This window comes from Dama dama, chromosome 11 (genome assembly GCF_033118175.1).
Source record: "Dama dama isolate Ldn47 chromosome 11, ASM3311817v1, whole genome shotgun sequence".
In the NCBI taxonomy this organism is placed as follows: domain Eukaryota; kingdom Metazoa; phylum Chordata; class Mammalia; order Artiodactyla; family Cervidae; genus Dama; species Dama dama.
The window spans coordinates 93,026,193-93,047,608 of record NC_083691.1 but is presented as its reverse complement, the minus strand read 5'-3'; the positions used below and the strand labels follow the sequence as shown (position 1 = coordinate 93,047,608).

The window sequence follows — 21,416 nt, the reverse complement described above, 5'->3', positions numbered from 1 at the left end:
CTTCTGTCTTTGTTCTGCCACTTGGGATAAAAGTTTCTGAACTTGGCTACATGTTAGAATGACCTATTAAGAATCCCAAAGACCCATTCCAGACTAATTAAATTGACACCTTTATTACTGTCTGGATGTTCAGACATCTTCCCCTTTCCTTGGGTTGGTATCTACCTTACCAATAATGTGATAATAACGGACTGTGTTCTAGCCAACACTGCTCAAGGTCATTTGTTACCACTTTCTGCCTGGGATCTTTGAAATTTGGTACTTAAGACATTAGGCTAAACTGTGAAATAATCCTTCATCAATCCTGGGTGTTGAGAGTTGGAAAGACAAATCTGAAACTTGTTGGGGAAAAGTTTCAGTTGTTGGAAGCTATCAAAGTAGAATCATTCAGGTTAGCCCTTATTTAGTAGGTGGTGGTGGGGAACTGTAGGCTGTGGCATCAGAAAAATCAGTGTTCAAATCCTGGCTCTAGCATTTGTACAGGCATCTGAGTCCCAGTTTCCTCCCTAGAAAATGGGAGGGCTGGCATTCACAACAGAGTCACTAGCATAAATGAGGTGACAAATGTAAAGCTATCTATTAATATCTAACCTTTTTGTCTATCCCCTTTCCTCTTTTCCTCCCAGACTCCCCTGTGCCAAGCGGCACCTTCAGAGGATCAAAGACATTTCTTAACCCTACTTAGTCACACTGGGGTTAGCAAAACAGGAGCTGTTTCCCCAAATTCTTTCCTCTCTTTCCGTGGTGTGCGTGTGGCCTATCACCCTGGACTACTTCTCTTTAAATCTCTATGAGGAAAAAAGATGGAAAGGAGGGGGCATTCCAGACTGGGGATAAAGAGGCAGGCCAGAAGCAAGGCTTGGTTGAGGTATGAGAAGGTCACTTGCCTAACCAGAGGCAAGGGTGTGTATTAAAGAGAGATAGTAGTTTTAGACACATCTATTTAGCAATCTCAAGATTAGAAATTCCTCGTTGGGCAATTTTGGTCAATTTCTTTCTTCACATAACACACTAGTCCATGCCTGCCTCCTCTCTAGAACTGTGGGTTCCGGCAAGGGAAGTTTGAAAGAGCAACTGAAAACAAGCAAGACCCTGTGGGGCCTTCCCAGGTACAAAAGCCTTTCTAAGCCCCTGGTTTATGTTTGCAGGAAAAAGGCATCGACCTCCTAGACTTCCCCGGAGTTCTAAACTAACTCAAACAGTTACTAACTAGGGAAGCGACGGAATTTGGAAATGAAGGAGGAGCAGCCAAGAAATAACAGTGCAGGAATAAAGCAGGGTCCTGGTTCCTCTTCAAGGGATACACAGGAACAATTATCTCTTGAGTTCTCCTGAGTTTTTCTGCAAGAACTAAGCCCCCATCTAGGTGGAGAATAGTAACTTCAGGCTCAGCCTAAGATAAGTGAAAGAGAGTGAAAAAGTTGGCTTAAAACTAAACATTCAAAAAACTAAAATAATGGCATCTGGTCCCATCACTTCATGGCAAATAGATGGGGAAACAATGGAAACAGTGACAGACTATTTTCTTGGGCTCCAAAATCACTGCAGATGGTGACTGTAGCCGTGAAATTAAAAGATGCCTGCTCCTTGGGAAAAAAGCTATGACCAATCTAGACAGTATATTAGAAAACAGAGACGTTACTTTGCCAACAAAGGTCTGTCTAGTCAAAGCTGTGGTTTTTCCAGTAGTCATGTATGGATGTGAGAGTTGGACACATAAAGAAAGCTAAGTGATGGAGAATTGATGCTTTTGAACTGTGGTGTTGGAGAAGACTTTTGAGAGTCTCTTGGACTACAAGGAGATCAAACCAGGCAATCCTAAAGGAAATCAGTCCTGAATATTCATTGGAAGAACTGATGCTGAAGCTGAAGCTCCAACACTTTGGCCACCTGATGCAAAGAACTGACTCATTAGAAAAGACCCTGATGTTGGGAACGATTGAAGGCGGGAGGAGAAGGGGATGACAGAGGACAAGATAGTTGGATGGCATTACCGACTTGATGGACATGAGTTTGAGTAAGCTCCAGGAGATGGTGAAGGACAGGGAAACCTGGTGTGCTGCAGTCCATGGGGTCGCAAAGAGTCAGGCATGACTGAGCGACTGAACAACACAGCCAAATGGAAAGCTCATCTCCTTAAGTGCCCACAGTTTCCTCTAGACTAGCACTAAAAGGAGAAACTGTCATAGCAACAATGCAAGGAATGGATGGAGCAGAAGACACTGCCGCAGAGGCTCCAATTCAAAGTGTGAAGTGGCTCGGGCGTGGCAGACACAGCCCCAGCCAGGTATGAGGAAGCCCAGAAAGGAAAGGCCTGGAGGTGAGAGCCAGAAAGGAAACTCACGGATCTGAGGTCAGGGGAGTAGTCTTGACCAAGGTCACAAGAGTTGAAACCAGAATCTGGATCACCCAGATCCCTTACTATAGTGTCAGAAATAGTAAATGACAATCCTGCCCCCAAGTGTCCTCAGGAACCTACCGTCATCTTGCAGGCCAATTTCAACTGAATGACTAGTGGCCTTCCCTGAGGCCATCCTAACAAGTCCCAGAGAAGAAATGGTCCTCATCAAACTACTTACATCCAGAAAAGAACAATATGCCAACTTTGACAGTTTGTTACATAAAGTGCCATAAATCTTACCTTGAATACCTTAAGAGGTCTCAAAAGAAAGTATCGAAGAAACCTTAAATTTCAACATCTAAATCTGTAAGATACCTTTCTATCATTCAGTTGCTGAATCCCTGACCCCAGCTTCTCTCATTTTAAGTCTTTGTTGAAAATCAATTACATGCAAAGTGCTATAGTATACAAGAATATAATTTTAAAAGAAATCAATTGCAGAGATAGTGGTGATAGTTGTACAACAATGTGATGTACTTAATGCCACTGAACTGTACACTCTAAATATATATACAGTGGGTCTTTGACCTACACACAGGTTGGGTGCTAAGCCTCCATAGTTGGCACTCCTTGTATGTAGTTCACATCCACAGATTCAACCGACTGTGAATAATGCAGTGATATAGAACTATAACACATTTTTATTACTGAAAAAAATCCACATATAAATGGGCCCGTACAGTTCAAACCCATATTGTTCAAGGGTCAACTGATGCACACAAATGTTTTTTAAATTTTTTTTAAGAAATCAAGATTCCTGTTCTCTAGGACTTTATAAGATAGCACAGAACTCAACTCATTGTAGACTCAATGTTTCTGAAATGAATGGAAGATGGGTGTTAATGTAAAATGGCCCATGGGAAGTGTCACAGCTATGAGTAAATGGCCTATGAGACTAGCATTCAGAGGAGATTGCTTCTGGGCTAAGAAAACACGTATCCAACATACATGTCAATGGATGTATGTTGACATGGAGACAGTAGAGAGATCATGTGAAAAGGCTCAGAAGGTGTGGGCAAGCCCAGGATACTGAAAGGAGGTTATGAACTTTATGACCAGAAAGCCACTCACCTCACTACCCTGCATTAGCTGCCTAATGCAATGCCTTCATATTAGTATGACTTAATCCTAGTTACCTTTAATCAAGGAGTCACAGGAAGGGAGAATCATAAAGATCACCCCACTGCATGAAATTGCTGTGTTGTTCACTGGCCAGTCAATTCCCTGGATTTAGTGTCAAGAGAAAGTCTTGCTGCCCAGAGTCACTGCACTTCCTGATACAGGCCAACGAAATTAAAACAACTGATTCAGGAAGAGTCAGTCTTGGCGGTTGTTGTTTTTTGGTTTTGCTTTGGCTAGTAGGAAGCTCAGGGCTCTGTATTCAACTTTAATGAACGAAGTTTTAAATCATTCCTGCCTGTTCCATGACTCTTATTCTAGAAGTCCTTTCAATGAAAGTTAAACCATATCATCTAATCCTTTTAGTAAGCAGGCAGAAAATAAATAATACATGAACAAGCAAATGCTCAGTCATCCCTACAAGATACACCCTCCTGGTAGAAGGGCAAATTCAGGTGACCAAATTGGATAAGAAAGCAACTCCATAAGCACAGTTGGGCCGAGGACACAAGGACACCCTGAGGTACTGCTGTCCTGTCAAACTGCTTTCTCCAGTCTTTGAGTATTTCTGATTTAGTACCTAGAACCTTCTCTCCAGGAGCTGCTGAACGAACACTAGCTAATTCCTATGTTTTAGATTCTTCTAGTCCCCAAGCAAACCAACTGACTGAATTTCAACTTTCCTGGCCCTTTTATATTTGTACCAAAGATATAATCTGGTGTATATATATTAAATAATATATTAGGGCAGACTCCAGGGCTCTATAACCTAGTCTCCTAGGAAGAAAGTTAGGAAGGACCACGCCCCCTTGAAGTGAAGGACTTTGGCTAGGTTCATCTACTTTAACGCAACTACAGTTAAAACAGGGCTGGAGGGGCAGGGGCAGGGTACTATACAGCAACGAGAATGCTGTATAGTTACATCCTGTCGTTACACGCCTACATAGGTGAATCTCACAATACAAAGCTGAGTAAAAGAAGCCAGGTACAAAAGGGAACGGATCATATGAGTCCGTTTATAATAAGTGCAGAAACAGATCTACGCAAGTAGAAGTCAGGATAGTGATTACATTTAGTGGGGGATATACTTGCTGTTGGGATTTCCCAGCTGCCGCTAGTGGTAAAGAGCCTGCCTGCCAATGCAGGAGACACAAGAAACTCCGGTTCAAACCCTGGGTCGAATCCCTAGGTTGGGAAGATCCCCTGGAGGAAGGCATGGCAACCCACTCCAGTATTCTTGCCCGGAGAGTCCCATAGACAGAGAAGCCTGTTACAGTCAGTCCACAGGGTCACAAAGAGCCCAACATGACTGAAGTGACTTAGCACACACACACACACACGCATACTTGCTACTGCTGGTAATAATTTGTTACTGGATCTAGGTGGTGGTTACTTAGTGTTTGCAGTTCTCTCTGCAAATTATACTTCACTTTAAAAATAAAGGAAGGAATAATGACAAGGTACTGACTAGGTCCTAGTCTTTGGCACATTGTAGGGCCAAAGAGGTCAAATCAGAGGGGAAAGCCATAACCTAAATGCAGCCACACAAAGCCTTCCAGTGACTCTATGTGCTAATATATACACTTGCAACTTAGTTTCAAAAGAATTTCATGTTTTCACATTATTCCTTTGCCAGTGTTTTGCTGCAAATCTTTGACAAAGAAACCAAGGTCTGAAGAAGCTTCCCCAAACCATAGGCCAAGTTCCTAACAGGTCCCGTAACATCCAGGCCAGATGAATGCCCTGACCTGGGGCATAGGTGTGCGCTCATCCAGGGAAAAGCTAGGTAACTGCTATCTGTGACCTCATTAATACTAATGTCTTCACAGACTCCTCCTGGGAGGGCCAAGTTTGTACAAAGAGCAGCAGGTTTATCCTGTAAAGTTGCCAAGCCAAGGCCAGATGGTCTCGATAAGATAACAACAACAAAAAAAAAAGGATGAGTTGGGGAGGAAAAGACACAGTAGATTCTGGATTCTTTAAGGCTCCTGACCTCTGAAATGAAGCTAACCAAAAGCTACAGATCTGCCTTGACACTTTTTTCAGATGGGACAGAGCAGACCCCCGCTAGGGGCACAATGCCACCTCAGGGAGATGCCAGCCGACACACTCACACACCCTGGAGGGCAGGGTGAGTGTGGAGCGAGGCTCACAGGCCACTCCTCCAGGATCCTGTGGCTCGTGAGTCACACGGTTTCCTGTTCTTCCAGTTCTTGCTCTCAGCTGCATCAAGTTACAGCCAGACAGACCACAGGCAACAGCACCTGTCAGGGTCCAGGAGACAGGCCTCTGGGACCCCTGTCCTGGGACCCTCCTATCCTCAGACTACAGGACTTCAGTTCAAAGTAATAACATGTCCCAGGTGTGCATGACCCTGCAACAGTTCTTCCACCCACACATACTGACTGCTAAACTGAGTGCGCCCGGCACTTAGGATACTGGGACAAAGGAGATCCTTCTGCCTGCAAATGCTCAGACTATCAGTAGGAGGCAAATATGTCAACAACTAATCACAAACTGAAACAGTAAGGACAGACAATAAGCAGTTTCTTTCACTACAATAAGATATAGATTCACAATCACTTAAATCGCACACATCAATACAATTCTGAGTTTTGTTTTGTTTTTTCTTGAAAAGGTTAGAGCTGTGTGTTGACCCCGTACCTAGAATGTACTCCTACTCTGGCCTAACAAATTCCCAGTTGTTCTTCAGGCCCAATACAAGTGGCCTCATCACAGATATCTTCCCCAAATTCCCAGCTGGTTATACTAACACACTTTTGACTAAAAAGCGTCTCTTGCTGTCACTGGTCCCAGAGGAATGAAAGCACCGACTCCAGGTTCCCAACTTCGTATTTGTGACACCAGAGTTATTTCAGTGTCAGAGTTAGTTCAGTTATTTCAGAGTTATTTCAGTGTCTGGAGACAGCAGGTGCTCCAGACACATGTTACGGGGACATAAAAGGGCAAGGGGAGCACCACGGAGAGGGGGGAAAGAGTAACAGAAGTGCTGGCCCCTGCAGACTGCCCAGGTGCTCAGAGCCTGGCCCTGCTCTTCAGGCCTGGGCCTGCACTGCATGCGCCCCTGGCAGCAGAGCTTCCTCTCCATCTACCTGGCTGCCCCGGCCTATACCCCAGATCCCTTACCCTGCCTCCTCGGGACAGCCCTATGCCAGGGACCAGACTCTGCGCCTGAGCCCAGATTCCCACAGGGGCATCTAAATTCCCATTCCTGTGAGCTGCCCTCTGTCACCTGCTGGATCAAACCCCCTGGGTCTGTCCCTTTGTACCATGTCCAGCCCCAGACCTTCCCACCCACCCTCGTCACACCCACCATAAGCAGGGCAACCATATATCCCAGTTTGCCCGGGATAATCTGCCCACTGTGGTAGCAGCATAACTGTTAACAACGTCCCCTTTTACTCTCAAGTGATCCGGTTGGACAAAAAAATTACGGGGTTATCATAGGAACAGGCCACAGAGCAAATTCTGCTTGTGGTTCCTGGGGAGCCCACATCCGAATGATGGGAAGAGCTCATGCTATACCAATGGTGCTGAAAGGAAACAGGATGGGCCAGGGCGTGAAACGGGGTTCCCTGCTGGTCCCTTAGCACAAGACACCTGGTTTCCTCAACTGTAAAACGAAGGGTTTGGACTAGATGAGCTTAAAGGTCTCTTTCAATGGACACCAGTCTCATAACCCCATGAAGCTGAAAGACAATTGGCCATCCCCACTTGTCCCAGGCAGCCCCATGCTGGGGCTAAAGGCCAGGGCTCTGGAATCAGACCTCGGGTTTGAATGCTGGCTTGCTCCTGAGCAAGGTACTGTCCCTTTCTGTGTCTCGATGTCTCCATCTGACTAACAGGCAGTAATAATGGCTATCCTGGAAGGCTGCCTGAGGGTGGCCTGACTTGTGGTCAAGTTCCTAGACAGAGTCCAGCACTTAGTAAGTGGTGCACATGTTTGCTATTTTAAGGCCTTTGGGAATTGAGGGGAAGAGAGAGCTGATGGGAAATGGCTGGAAGACTTCATTAGAAGGGGTTGAAACAGGAAAATTGGGGAGGAAAAAGCCCTTCAAATGGGAAAAAAAGTGACAGCTTCAAATTCCTTTATTTAGCCCAAATTAAAGCTGTTCAATAGCTTATCTGGCTTCATTCCTTTATCAGACAATATGGAGATGCCAGAAGGAAGAAGTTGGGAATAAAGCCTTCCAAGAACATAGGCCATATGCAAGCCTCCAGGACAGGGCTGCTAAGCTGAGGAGAAGGAAGTAGGCTGGGTGGGAAGGTACCAGCATTTCCCAGAGTCTCACTCTCTGCATTAACTCCAAGATTACTCTGTCAACAAAGGCCCATATAGTCAAGGCTATAGTCTTCCCAGTAGTAAGGTACGGTTGTGAGAGCTGGACAATAAAGAAGGCAGAGTGCCAAAGAATTGATGCCTTCGAACTGTGGTGCTGGAGAAGACACTTGAGAGTCCCTAGGACAGCAAGATGATCAAACCAGTCAAATAAAATCTTTGATTTTAAAAGGAAATCAACCCTGAATACTCATTGGAAGGACTGATGCTAAAGCTGAAGCTCCAATATTTTGGTCACCTGATGCAAATAGCCAACTCATTGGAAAAGTCCCTGATGGTAGGAAAGATTGACAGCAGAAGAAGAGGGCATCAGAGGATGAGATGGCTGGATGGCATCATTAATGCAATGGACATGAACGTGGGCAAACTTAGGGAGATGGTGAGGAAAGGGAGGCCTGGCGTGCTACAGTCCATGGGGTCCCAAAGCGTTGTATATGACTGGGCGACTGAACAACAACGCCGCTCCAGGGAAGGACTATTAAGGAAGTGCTTAGAGATCCAGACAAAAGTAAAAGCATGACACTTCCGGGGAAAAGGAGATTGTCCAGCCATGACAATCTAGACAAGACAAGGGCTGTACAGGAATGGGAGGCAGAGCGTGGGTCCCACACAGAGGTCCTCTCTGGCTTTGTCAAGAACCCCAGGCACCCTAATGTCAGAAGAGGCCAAACTGGACAGCCCAGAGTCTGTATATGAAGGGCAAAGAGCTCTCTGCTGAGAACCAAGATGGCCAGAGACTCTACAGTCAATGTGCCAAAAAAAAAAAAAAAAAAAATGGGAGAATGACCATTCACTTCATTAAAACTCCAGGGTCAGTGGGACTGAAACCTACTATGACCCAGCCCTATGACTCAATAGCACAAGACACCTCAAGTGGTTCCCCCAGTGGGAAGCCAGAGTCTGCGGCAGATGTGAGGAAGTGTGAGCAAGCAATCTCACAAGCCAACTTCAGCGTAAGTGGCCTCAACAGCTGCCCTTGGAGCCTCTGCAATTCTGCCCTCCAGGGGAGGTACCAATGGGGAGGGGACCAGGCTTCTACAAGGAAAAGAGGCTGAACTAATGCTATGACTATTTAGTGCAACTGTGTCTCGCATGACTTCCCAAGGAGGACACTTCAACTAAGGTGCACTGAAACAGCCCAGGCATCCCAAAGACCCACCCTCCCAATGGGGTTGCTACCTCCTTCCCAGAGGATCAGGAGGAAAGCAAGTTAGAAGAAGAGTTCAAAACTGGTCCTCTGCCCGGGAAAGAGAAGGTTTTTAGAAGTCAGAGGAAGCAGTGAGGATGCTTCCTCATTCCTCAGCGTTAGGAACTTTCCATCCTTCTATCCTCCCTGTCCTCTGCTCTAACCTGACATCAGACAGAGAACATAAATGGGCCAGAACCCACCTGCCCTGAAAGCTCTTAGGAAAAAAGAAACAGGGCCTCTTCTGCTCCCACCCAGATGGGCAACACAGTTGGGTATTTGAGAATGTCTTTGTGTACTCACATCTGATGGCTGAAGAACAGAACCAGTCCATGGGGTAGCAATAAGTAGGACACAAGTCAGTGACTAAACCACCACCATCAATATCTGACACATTGAGTGTTGACTCCGGCAGGTACAGTTCTAAGAACTTCACATATATTCACTCTCTTAAATCCTTACAAAGAACCTATCAAGGTGTTATCCACTCTCCACTTCACAAGAAGAAACTGAGGTCTAGAGAGGTTAAATAACTGGCCCAAGTTCACACAGCTGGCTTGTGAGGAGCCAGGATTCAACCCCAGGAAGCCTGGCTCTACTGGTCACCATGGAGACCCTCCCCGAGACTGCTGGACTGTCCCTCAGTGGGTACCCACAGCCCCTTTCCTCTGTTCCCAGCGATAGTAGTGCCACCTTCTCACATGCCTGCCTTGCTCAGAAGCCTGGCAACGCCTGGCCTTCAGGGAGACCCCAGCGAAAGTCAGGGTGAGATTCTCTGGGGGTCAGCTGAGCTAACTTCTCTCCCGTGGCTTCCTGGACTGCTCACCTTGCCCACATTTTTCCAGTTGAAGACAGAAAAACAGTAACTCAGGTAACCCACACTTCAGCCAGGGGCCATGGACATCTGTTAATTATTGTGGTCTGCAGACCTCACTGTAAATTCACCTTTTGTAAAAGGCCACTCCCCCCATGCCTACCCCACGATATGGGACACTGAGAGCTAAGAACTATGGTCTTCATCACAGCTACTAAGTAGCTTTATGACCATTTAGCGATGCACTGCAATCCTAGAATGGGGGATAGACTATTCCATTTAATGCAGCTTCTGTTGATGTAGCTTCTCAATCCATAGATATTTGAGGCCAGAAAACTTTTTTTTTTGGGGGGGGGGGGGTGGGGCCGGGTGGGACACCTGTCTGGGGCATTGTAGGATGTTTAGCACCATCCTTTGCCTCTGCTAACTAGATGCAATAACACATCTTCATCCACCTGCTTATGACAACCAAAACTGTCTCCAGACATCACCAAAGTACACCTGGGGGACAAAATCACTAATAATTGAAAACCATTGCTCTAAAGGAGTAGTTTAAAAACAAACAAACAAAAAACACAGCTTTGCCCCTGTAAATTGGACTAGGAGAAAAACTCTTGCTCTTTATTTATGATAGACTAGGTAGCCCCTCACAAGATTATTCAGCCCAAAATGTCAACAGCACTGAGGCTGAGAGAACTGCTTTAAAAGCAAGCAGAAACAGCCACCTGTGATCTATGGTGTGAGACACTAAGTCACAGCCAATGAACTCTGCGATTTGCTCTGACACGTCTCCAGCCCAACCGCTTTGGAAAGTCAAAGACAGACAACATGTGGTGCTGGAAAACAAACCAAACTCGCTGACTTAAAAACTTAACAGTGATAAAGAGGAACCAGTTATCAGAAGTCATCTTTTAAACCGGAAGTATCTGAACAAAGGAAGCCAGTTTTCTGGGGTTCCTGAGTTATTTTAATGTACCAGATTTCCTTACTAAGGCTGCTAGTTTTTGAGAAAACTCTTACGGCTTGTGCTGTTTTGAGGCCCCCTGGAAAAGGGCCCCTGCCTGCCCTCAGACTCTTCAGGGTGATAGAAAAGTTCAACTTTGAAAAGTGATACATAAAAATATATATTGGCTTTGTCTGAGGAGGCTCAGAGAGAATATGAACTCATTTAGGGGTAAAGAAAAACGTGCTTCTTGGCCATTCTCCGAAATATAAATTTGACAATACAAAACAAATGGATGATGAATAAAAGCTACAAAATAACATTGTAAAAATCTTTTCCAAAAAATATTTAAATAAATTTTAAAAGCATATTTAAAAAGTTACAAAACATTCCTGTTAGCATCGATTGTCCTCTGAGCAGGAAAGGAGCTTAGTATTAAGATACTAAGTACTAAGTTAAAGTTGAACAAATGGGCCAAATTGTACCTACCTGTCAATGTCAGTTAACTCAGCCAAAAATAATCTTTCGTGTGCCTGTGCTAAGTTGTTCCAGTCATGTCCGACTCTTCAAGATTCCATGGACTATATATACAGCCCACCAGGCTCCTCTGTCCATGGGATTCTCCAGGCAAGAATCCTGGAGCGGGTTGCCATTCCCTTCTCCAGGGGATCTTCCCAATCCAGGGATCGGACTCACATCTCCTATGTCTCCTGCTTTGCAAGCAGATTCTTTACTGCTGAGCCATTAAGGTTTTAATCAATCTTTTTGCTCCCACACTTTCATCCCCTATCTGAAGATTAATGACACAGAGTAGGTGCTCAAAAAATACCAGTCAACTCCCCATCCCATGGAAATAACTGCCACAACCCTTCAGCGGAAGTAAAGTATCTATTTCTGGAGCCTTATCTCACTAGAGAGCTGAAAGGTGTCTTAATCTCAATTTTCGACATACTATCTAGAGGGCCTTGTACACACAGCAGGTTCTCAAAAAACATTAAACTCTTATCTCTCGGGGGTTCTGTTAGACCTTTCTGCTTCCAAGATATTTCCCCCTCTCATCTAAGTTCAGAGTTGAAAGCTACCCCTCATTAATCTAGTGAAGAGCCTAAACTAACTATCTGTATGCCTGGAAAATCCCATGGACAGAGGAGCCTGGTGGGCTGCCGTCCACGGGGTCACACAGAGTCGGACACAACTGAAGCCACTTAGCAGCAGCAGCAGCAGCAGGTAGAAGACAGGAAGCACCCTCTTTCTCCTTCCATCTCTCCCTGCCACCCCTTCTTCTCGGGATCAGCCTCACACCACACCTCAGGCCTGGATGAGGGAATAGCTCACAATCCAACAGTCCACCCATCGGCTCACCCCCCTTCAGTGCAGTAGCAGCACCTCCCCAGCTGCCTCTCACCCTCCTCCACTTCCTGCAGCAGTTACTCAGGTTCTCTTTCCAGAAAGGTCTACTCCTTCATCCTTGCATTCACTGAGCACCTCACTAGTGGCTACAAACTGGCTATAAAAGTGAACGGCTAGGAGTCTCCATTCTCTGAAACTACCAACTCCAGTGTACAATGGCATGATACAAATGCCACACAAAAGCACCTAGTGTGAACAGGTGTGACACTCAAGAGGAATGGTGATGCACATCTCTGGGGAATGGGAGATAGAGAAGATGAGGCTGATGTGGGAGCTGGGGTCAGAGGGCAATCAGTGTGCAATCTTTTTTTTAAGTATAATTGATTTACAAAGTTGTGTTAGTTTCTGGTATACAGCAAAGTAATTCAGATAAATTATATATATTCTTTTTCATATTCTCTTCCTTTATGATTTACTATAGGATATTGTTTAAAGCATTTTTTAAAATTTATATATTTATTTTTGGTCATGCTGGCTGTTTGACACTGCACAGGTTTCTCTCCAGTTTCAGGCGGCAGGCGTTACTCCCTAGATGCAGTATGTGGACATGTGGACTTCTCATCGCTGTGGCTTCTCTTGTGGCGGAGCACGGGCTCTAGGCCGTGAAGGCTTCAGGAGCTGCAGCACATGGGCTCAGCAGGTGCGGCTCCGGGCTTTAGAGCAGAGGCTCACAGTTGTGGTGAATGAGCCTAGTTGCTCTGCTGCATGTGGCGTCTTAGGGGATCAGGGATCAAACCCAAGTCCTCTACACTGGCAGGTGGATTCTTTACCACTGAGCCACCAGAGAAGCCCTATTACAGCATATTGAATATAGTTCCTGTGCGATACAATAGGACCTTGTTTATCTATTTTATATATAGTTTGTATCTGCTAACCACAACTCCTAATTTACTCTTCCCCACCCCTTCCCCCTTTGGTGACCATAAGTTTGTTCTTTGTGAGTCTGTTTGTTTCATAAAGAAGTTCATTTGTGTCATATTTTAGGTTCCACATATAAAGTTATAGTACAAGGTCTTAAAAGACTTCCGAAATGATCTAGTCCAACTCTAGAAAGAGACTAGAAACAAGCCCCACGAGGCCTCTGAAGTAACCCAGAGGCCAGCTGACAAAGGTATAGCAATCAGAAAGGAAATGCAATTAAATGACCCCAGGGATCCCAACCAGAAAAGTCAGAGAGCACTGGTGCCATTAATCTGACCAAGAGGAGAGCTAGCTGCATTCCGGGACATGCTGGATGAAGGTGCTGCCAGCATCCAAAAGTGAACACAGACATAGACCAGGATGGAGTCTCCTAATGGTCCCAGAGGCAAGTCCCAGAGGCAGAGGCAGTATGGTCATGAGCAAGGACCTGCGGATCCCAACTGGCTTGGCTTCAATTCCCTGCTCTTACGAAAAAGTTAGTGACCTTGAACAAGTCACCTGTGCCTCAATTGCTTACCAGTAAAACAGGAATGCTGATAATAGTATCTACTTCATGGTGTTGCTGTGAATGTTAATGAGCAGATGTAAAGAGCAAATGCTGATAACAGATGTAAAGAGCTTAAAACTGCCTGGTACACAGTAGATGCTATGTGTGTTTGCTCTTGAGTTTCAAACTGTCAAATTAGCAAAAGTGAGCAAATAACCCTTCCTCTCCTAACAGCACAAAACACTGGACTTGTCTATCAGGAGACAAGTGATTCCGATGGGGCTAGTTTTGGGCAGATGAACCTAAACTTTCCCTGCCTCAGACTACAGCTCAGAATATATAAAATGATAGGGATTTCAGAAGAGTTCAAATCAAGGCCTTTTCAAAAAACTCTAAAATTCAAGCTTCAAACTTCTCTCCTAATTCTTCCTTCAAGGATCAACTTTTAAGAGTTTAAGAGTCACTGCTCTATGTTCCCAGGTGGCACTAGTGATAAAGAACCTTCCTGCCAATGCTGGAGATGTAAGAGACATGGTTTAAAAGATGTTTCCAAAATACTGTCTCTGATTCGCTTCCTATTTCCTAAATGCAGCTGGAATCAAATAGCTTTGCTCACCTAAGTTCAGTTCAGTTCAGTTCAGTTGCTCAGTCATGTTCAACTCTTTCTGACCCCATGAACTATAGCACGCTAGGCTTCCCTGTCCATCACCAACTCCCAGAGCTTGCTCAAACTCATGTCCATCGAGTTGGTGATGCCATCCATCTATCTCATCCTCTGTTGTCCCCTTCTTCTCCTGCCTTCAGTCTTTCCCAGCATCGGGGTCTTTTCCAATGAGCCAGTTCTTTGCATCAGGTGGCCAAAGTATTGCAGTTTCAGCTTCAGCATCAGTTCTTCCAATGAATATTCAGGACTGATTTCCTTTAGGATTGCCTGGTTTGATCTCCTTGCAGTCCAAGAGACTCTCAAGAGTCTTCTCCAACACCACAGTTCAAAACCATCAATTCTTCACCACTCAGCTTTCTTTATAGTCCACTCTCACATCCATACACTACTACTGGAAAAATCATAGCTTTGACTAAACGGACCTTTGTTGGCAAAGTAACGTCTCTGCTTTTTAATATGCTGTCTAGGTTGGTCATAGCTTTTCTTCCAAGGAGCAAGCGTCTTTTAATATGCTGGCTGCAATCACCATCTGCAGTGATTTTGGAACCCAAGAAAATAAAGTCTCTCACTGTTTCCATTGTTTCCGCATCTATTTGCCATGAAGTGATGGGACTGGATGCCATGATCTTAGTTTTCTGAATGTTAAGTTTTAAGCCAACTTTTTCACTCTCATCTTTTTTTCTCCAACTTTTTTACTGCTCAGCTAAACTGGGAGACTAAATTCCAGCTTCCACAACTGCTGAGTTAAGGCCTGACTCAATTCTGCCCCCACTGGTAACTTACAGGAAATACACCCAAGTGTCCCTGAGGCACTTCACCGGCTGAAAGGTAGCTAGCTAGCTGCAAGTGCAGAGAAAACCACAATAAAGAACTTTTTACATTGTTGTGCTTAATCATCACAACTTCCTAAAGTGGAGAAACTTGAGGTTTATCATCTTGTTTTACAAAAAAAAAGTTGGCGGTCCAAAGAAGCACAGTGACTTGCTCAGGGTCCTGTGGTTAATAAACCACAAAACAGAGATTAGAACTCATTTCTACATATCCTGGGTATTCTCTTTACAATCTGGGACTAAAGGGATGACCACTCCCCATTCCAGGCCAGTACGGTTCCAGCCCTAGCTTTCATCCTCTGGCTTGGGGGAGGGTAAATTTGTGGACCTAGGTTCCATCCTCTGTACAAGGAGTGAGTAAATTTAGAAGTCCTGGGGCAATATTTCACCCAACTGAGAAGACCGCCCCTGAATTAATAACCCTCCAGTTTAAAAGAAATCAACCCTGAATATTCATCCGAAGGCGGGCTGCTGAACCTGAAGCTCCTTTGGCCACCTGATGCAGAGTCAACTCATCAGAAAGACCCTGATGCTGGGAAAGTCTAAAGGCAAAAGAAGCAGTGGCAGAGAATGAGATGGTAAGATAGCATCACCAATTCGTGCATGCTTAGTTGTTCAGTCGTGTCCAACCCTGCTACCCCATGGACTGTAGCCTATGAGGTTACAACCAGGCTCCTCTGTCCGTGGAATTTTCCAGGCAAGAATACTGGAGCAGGTTGCCATTTCCTCCTCCAGGGGGTCTTCCCGACTCAGGTAATTTAGAGGAATTACCTAAATTTAGAGGAATCACACATCTACTGCGTCTCCCGCATTGGTAGGCGGATTCTTTACCACTGAGCCACCTGGGAAGCCCCAGCATCACCAACTTAATGGACATGAATTTGAGCAAACTCCAGGAGACTGTGAAGGACAGAGGAGCCTGACATCCTGCAGTTGCAAACTGTCGGACACGACTTGGGTGACTAAACACCAAGCTTTGAATTCTAGGACTTGCCAAGAAATGGTAGTCTTCCACAAGGGTTAACTCACTTCTTGGGCAAATAAGTCCAAGGCTAAGATCCTGCCTCTGACAGACAGGTACTTAAATTAAAGTGCTGAGCCTCATCCGAGGATTGAGTTAGAGAGCAAGTCACTTATAAGCAAAGTAAAACTCAACTAAACCAGCTGCCATCTGCTCCCTACTCCAGTTTGAGGCTAGGAAACTTCATGTTATATTGGAATTCATCTGCCACGGCTCTGAAAACATTGAGATGGCGACCCACCATCCTCTCCTTCGCTCTCAGGATCAACCAGAAAGAGAGTATGAGCAGGTCACCCCACAGAAAGATAATGTTAAAACATTTTCCCCAAAATGTGTTCCCACTAAGACAGAAATTTCAAGTATGTAATTGAGCAACGTTCCGTCATTGACTCACAGATCTGGACACCCTCCACCCCCGCCCACCCCTTCGTCTCAAATCCTAGCTGAGGCCCAGGGCAGGAGCCAATCCCGCAATCTCCAGCATTTCAGAAACTCAATTCTCCCCCAGAGAGCGCCTGGGGCCCTGGCTAGCCCCACCCCCACTCCATACCCAGAGGAACAGAGAGCCAGGCTCCCCGGCGAGGCAGGAGGTTCGTTTTAGGTAGAAGACCCGGCCCGCGCCAAGAGCTCGGATTTGGGGGCACTGCTGAGAGAGAAAGTGGGCAGACAGGTCGAGGCCTACAACTGGAAAAAGCTCCTTTCTAGAACGACAAAAATCCCCAGGAAGACGGCAAAGGAACGAGGGGGTTGTGGAGTTGGTCCTCTTGGAGAAACTTTTGGGAACACCAAAAGTAAAACCCGAAGTCCGCCCCCCATTTGGAGGCGGGCCCGGGGCTAGGGTACTCGAGGCGGGGCGGTCCGGAGCCCGGCGCTGGGGGACGAGCGGAGGAGGGGGCGAACGTCCCTAGCGGAGCCTCGGTTCCGGGCGCCTCAGTTCCGGAAAAGGGGCGCGGCGGGCGAAATTCCTCTGCCCGTTTCCCAGCCTTTTCCCGTGTGGTCTTTCCCCACGAGGCCGTGAGGAACGCTAGAGGGAATCGTAGGTCCCCGAAATGCCGTCTTTAGCGCGGGAGCCGACTCTTCTCCCCCAAAGCCGCCACGATTCTCCCCACGTGCTCTGGCCGGAACACAGGCGGCGAAAGGGGGGTTCCTCCCACGTGGAGCCGGCAGTCACAGACCACGTGCAGGGTGGCCCGCTCCTCCAGGGGCGGGGGTGGGGGGAGCGCGAGCGCGCTCGGGACAGCAGAGAGGGAGCGGCGCGCGGTGCGCGAGCTCCGGAGCCTCGCACGCGCGCACACGCCGGCCGGTGCCTAGCGGACGTGGCTCCTCCAGCCCGGGGATTTTCCCCGCCGTCCTGGTATTTTCCGCGTCCGCTGCCCAGAATGGGGAGAAGGCGGGTCCCCGCACGGTCCAAGAGGAGATTCCTAGCCGGCCGGGACCCGGCAAGAGACCCGCGGACAAAGTAAGGTCCTCAGAGGAGAGCCAGCCGCCCCTCCCGCGCCCACTTACCTTCTGCACTTGGTCGTGGTTGAGCTCCGTAAAGAAGTAGGCGAGCAGATGAGAGGCAATCATCCTGCCAACTCCCGACGGAACAGAGTTGGGAAACCGAGGCCGGAGCGCGTGCGGGGTAGGAGAGCGGCGCGGTCGGACCGCTTTGTACCTGGGCTTGGCGGCCGGGATTGGTGAGTCCGGGAGGCACACAAAGAAAGCACACGATGGCGCGCCCGGCTGGAGGGTTTCGGGTCTCTAAAAACAGGTTTTGGTAGTCGCAACTGCTGAAAGGAGACCGAGAGTCACTCCCGGCGACTTGCTGGGATGTCCCACTGTCCAAGTACTAACTTCAGCCACAAGATCACTAAGGCTCAACTTGAGAAAGAATCGAAGTCCGGCTTCACTAGGGCGACCGGACCTCTCCGGCTCATACGTGGGCTGCGCTCGCTGGCGGGTCCTCCCGGCTAGGTGTCACGGCGGTGCTAGCGGCGGCCTGGGACTCCTGTGCTGGAGTTTCGTGCAACAATGTGGCTTATTGAGGGATTGCCGGCTCGCGGGCCGCCGGGTCAGTGACGCGCGCACGCCCATTGGCTGCGCGGGGAGGGTGTGTGCGCCTACGGGCCGCCCGCCGCGGCGGCGCAGCCAGTCGGAGCTCACGGCCCGCGGGCGCGGCCGTTCAGCCCAGGAGTGGGCAAGCTGAAGGGGCGCGCCTGGGGCGGGGGGCGGGGCCAGGCGCCGAGGATGAGACGTGTGGTCCGTGGCAAGAGGCTGCGGCGCAAAGGCGCATGAGCCAACGCCGCGTCAGGCTCAGCCAAGGGTGGGGGGTGCATGATCACAGACCCGGAGTGTGGGGTGACTGGAAAGACGGGTCAGCGGACCTGCACACGCCCTGGGCGGGGAGAGAGACACTGTCTGGCATCTCGGGGTCATGTGAGGGGCCCCTGCTACCGGGTCACATTTCTGAAGCATCTTAGTTCTCACCTATTGTGGCTCCTGGCGTCCGCGCAATGCTGACACAAAGTTAGCCGCCACAACTACTGCTTTACTTTATGCCAAGCTTCACAAAACTGAATGGATGTGAGTTTTACTGACTTTGTTTTACAGATGAGGATACAGAGCCCTTAGGAAACTTGCCCAAGATCACACAGTTAATGAGTGACAGATAAGGGACGGAACCCACGTCCCTCTGACTTTGAGGCCCTATTCTTTTCTCTATTAGTTATCCCATCCTGCCATTCTAAGAGCCGGGAAGTGGAAAGGAGAAAAGAACTTTTGTCTGCAGCTGTGGGACTGATGGCGTGAGTGAAACTGTGTGGATGCTAAGTGTGTAACCAAATGACCCTGGCCGTGTGTGGAGTGGGGTGGCTTAGGGATTCTGGAACAAATAGGAGCCACAGCTAATGTCCAGCATCAAACGTTTTTTTTCCTTTTTCTAGAAATTTTATTGAAATAACATTTGATTTACCATGTTGTGTAGATTTCTGCTGTATGGCAAAGTGATGCTGTTATACATGTATATTCTTTTTCCTATTCTTTTCCATTATGCTTTATCACAAGATATTGAGTACAGTTCCCTGTGGTATACAGTTGGACTTTATTGTTTATCCATATAATATATAATAGTCTGCATCTGCTAATGCTGAACTCCCAATACTTCCCTCCCCTTGCCCTTCTGCTTAGCAACCACAAGTCTATTCTTTGTATATGTGAATCTCTTTCTGTCTCATTTGTGTCATATTTTAGCTTCCACATATAAGTGACATTACATGGTATTTGTGATATTATATAGCATTGGTCTTTCTCTCTGTCTTTCTCTTTCTGACTTATTTCACTTAGTATGATAATCTCTAGGTCTACCCATGTTACTGCAAATTACATTATTTCATTCTTTTGATGGCTAAGTAATCCATTATATATACATTCCATGTCTTTTTATCCATTCATTTGTAGATGGGTGTTTAAGTTGTTTCCATGTTTGGGCTGTTGTAAATAGGGGTGCATGTATTTTTTCAAACCACGGTTTTGTCTGGGTATATGCCCAGGAGTGGGATTGCCGGATTGTATGCTGGTACCAGACTTTTATTCATGATGGAAGCCAGCAAGAGTGACTGCAGCCTATGGGAGATCAGTGATTGTGGAGAACAGCAAGCCTGAGGTTGGAAAGATCACAGAAGAGGGAAGATGAGGGTTTGCAATGTTCTACTGGGGAGTTTGTCCTTCTCTTATAAACAGGGGAGTGCTATCTGCAATCTATAATAATAATAAAACAGAAGTATTAAATGTTCATTCTTGGGAAATAAGAATATACAAACTTGTATACAAATATACAAATTGCTGTATACAAATATACAGAAAAAAACAAAAACATCGATGATCTAGCCTCTCAGCAAAACTTCTCAGAAGCTATATACTCTTGCCAACTACACGTTCTCACCCTTCCTTCCCTGTATTCCACTCAGGCTTAGGTCCAAAACTGTTTTGGTCGTAGTCACCACAATGACATGCATATTGTCAAATCCTCTGTTCCTATCCCTTTTTTATCATTTAAAATGTTTTATTGACATGTATTTGATTTATGGGCTTCCCTGGTGGCTCAGCAGTAAAGAATCTGCCTGCCAATGCAGGAGACATGGGTTCAGTCCCTGGGTCAGGAAGATCCTCTGTAGAAGGAAATGACAACCCTCTCCAGTATTCTTGCCTGGGAAAATCCCATGGACAGAGGAGCCTGGTGGGCTACAGTCCATGGGGTCACAAAGAGTTGGCTACGACTTAGCGACAATAGTTGATTTACAATGTCATGTTAGTTTCCACTGTATAGCACAGTGGTTCAGTTTTATATTTACATATATATATAAACTATTCTGTATATATTCAATTATATATATATGTATATTTTTCATATTCTTTGATAGGGTATTCCAAAATATGGAGTACTGTGCCATACAGTAGGCCCTTGTTGGTTATCCAGTCCTTTCTCTTCTCTTTTATACCCTTGTCTTACTCCATCTCTCAGGGATGTTGGGCACAGCTGACCAAATCCCTCATCTGGACACACCTTCCTCTACTGAGCCAGGGAAGCTTTACCTTTCTGGTTTCCCTCGAACCTCACTCCAGGTTCCTTAGCCCCTGTTTTCCCTACTGGTAAATGCTGGCATATTCAAGGGCTGTCCTTCACCCTCTTCTCTGATCTAGTTACACTCTCTCCCTGGTGTTCCCTGCCAGTCCCATGACTATTATATCATTTACATGCTGATGACTCACAAATGTAGATCTGCAGCGAGGACCTCTCCCGGAGTTCCAGACTAATTTCTCCAACTGCCATTTGTCATCTCCCACTGAAGTGACTAGCATCTCTCATTTAACATGTCCAAAGCCGAACTCAACTTGTCTTTTCAAATCTATTCCTTTCCCAGTTGTCTCAGCATATTGCATCATCATCCACCCTAAATCATCCTTGATTCCTTCCTACTACTCACCTTCATATCCAGCCAGTCTGTCAGCGAGTAGTCAATCTGACCCATAGCCAAGCCACCAACAACTCAGCCGGAGCCAATATCTTGTTGTCCTGCCTTGCCCCCTGCTTCCATTCATGCCTATCTACACCCAACCCCTATTGTCAGTTCTTCACTCATGGGCCAAAGTGACCTATAAAATACAAACCATTCTGTGTACTGTGAACTACAAGAAGGCAGGATTTGTACCTGTGTTGTTTGCTCGTGTCCACGGGGCCTAGAATGGTGCCTGTCACATGGTAGGCATGTAATATTTGTTT

At 46.6% G+C, this 21,416-nt stretch overlaps 1 protein-coding gene across 1 annotated transcript in view; it reads right to left on the bottom strand.

Annotated features, from left to right (window-relative positions):
- Positions 1-18,183, bottom strand: part of HK2 (hexokinase 2) — a 67,159-nt gene extending 48,976 nt beyond the window's left edge. The window contains exon 1 of the mRNA XM_061155828.1: positions 17,663-18,183. Within this exon, the coding sequence (XP_061011811.1) occupies positions 17,663-17,725 (63 nt within the window). The 5' untranslated portion in view covers positions 17,726-18,183. The remainder of the gene's footprint in view (positions 1-17,662) is intronic.
- Between the last annotated feature and the right edge of the window lie 3,233 nt (positions 18,184-21,416).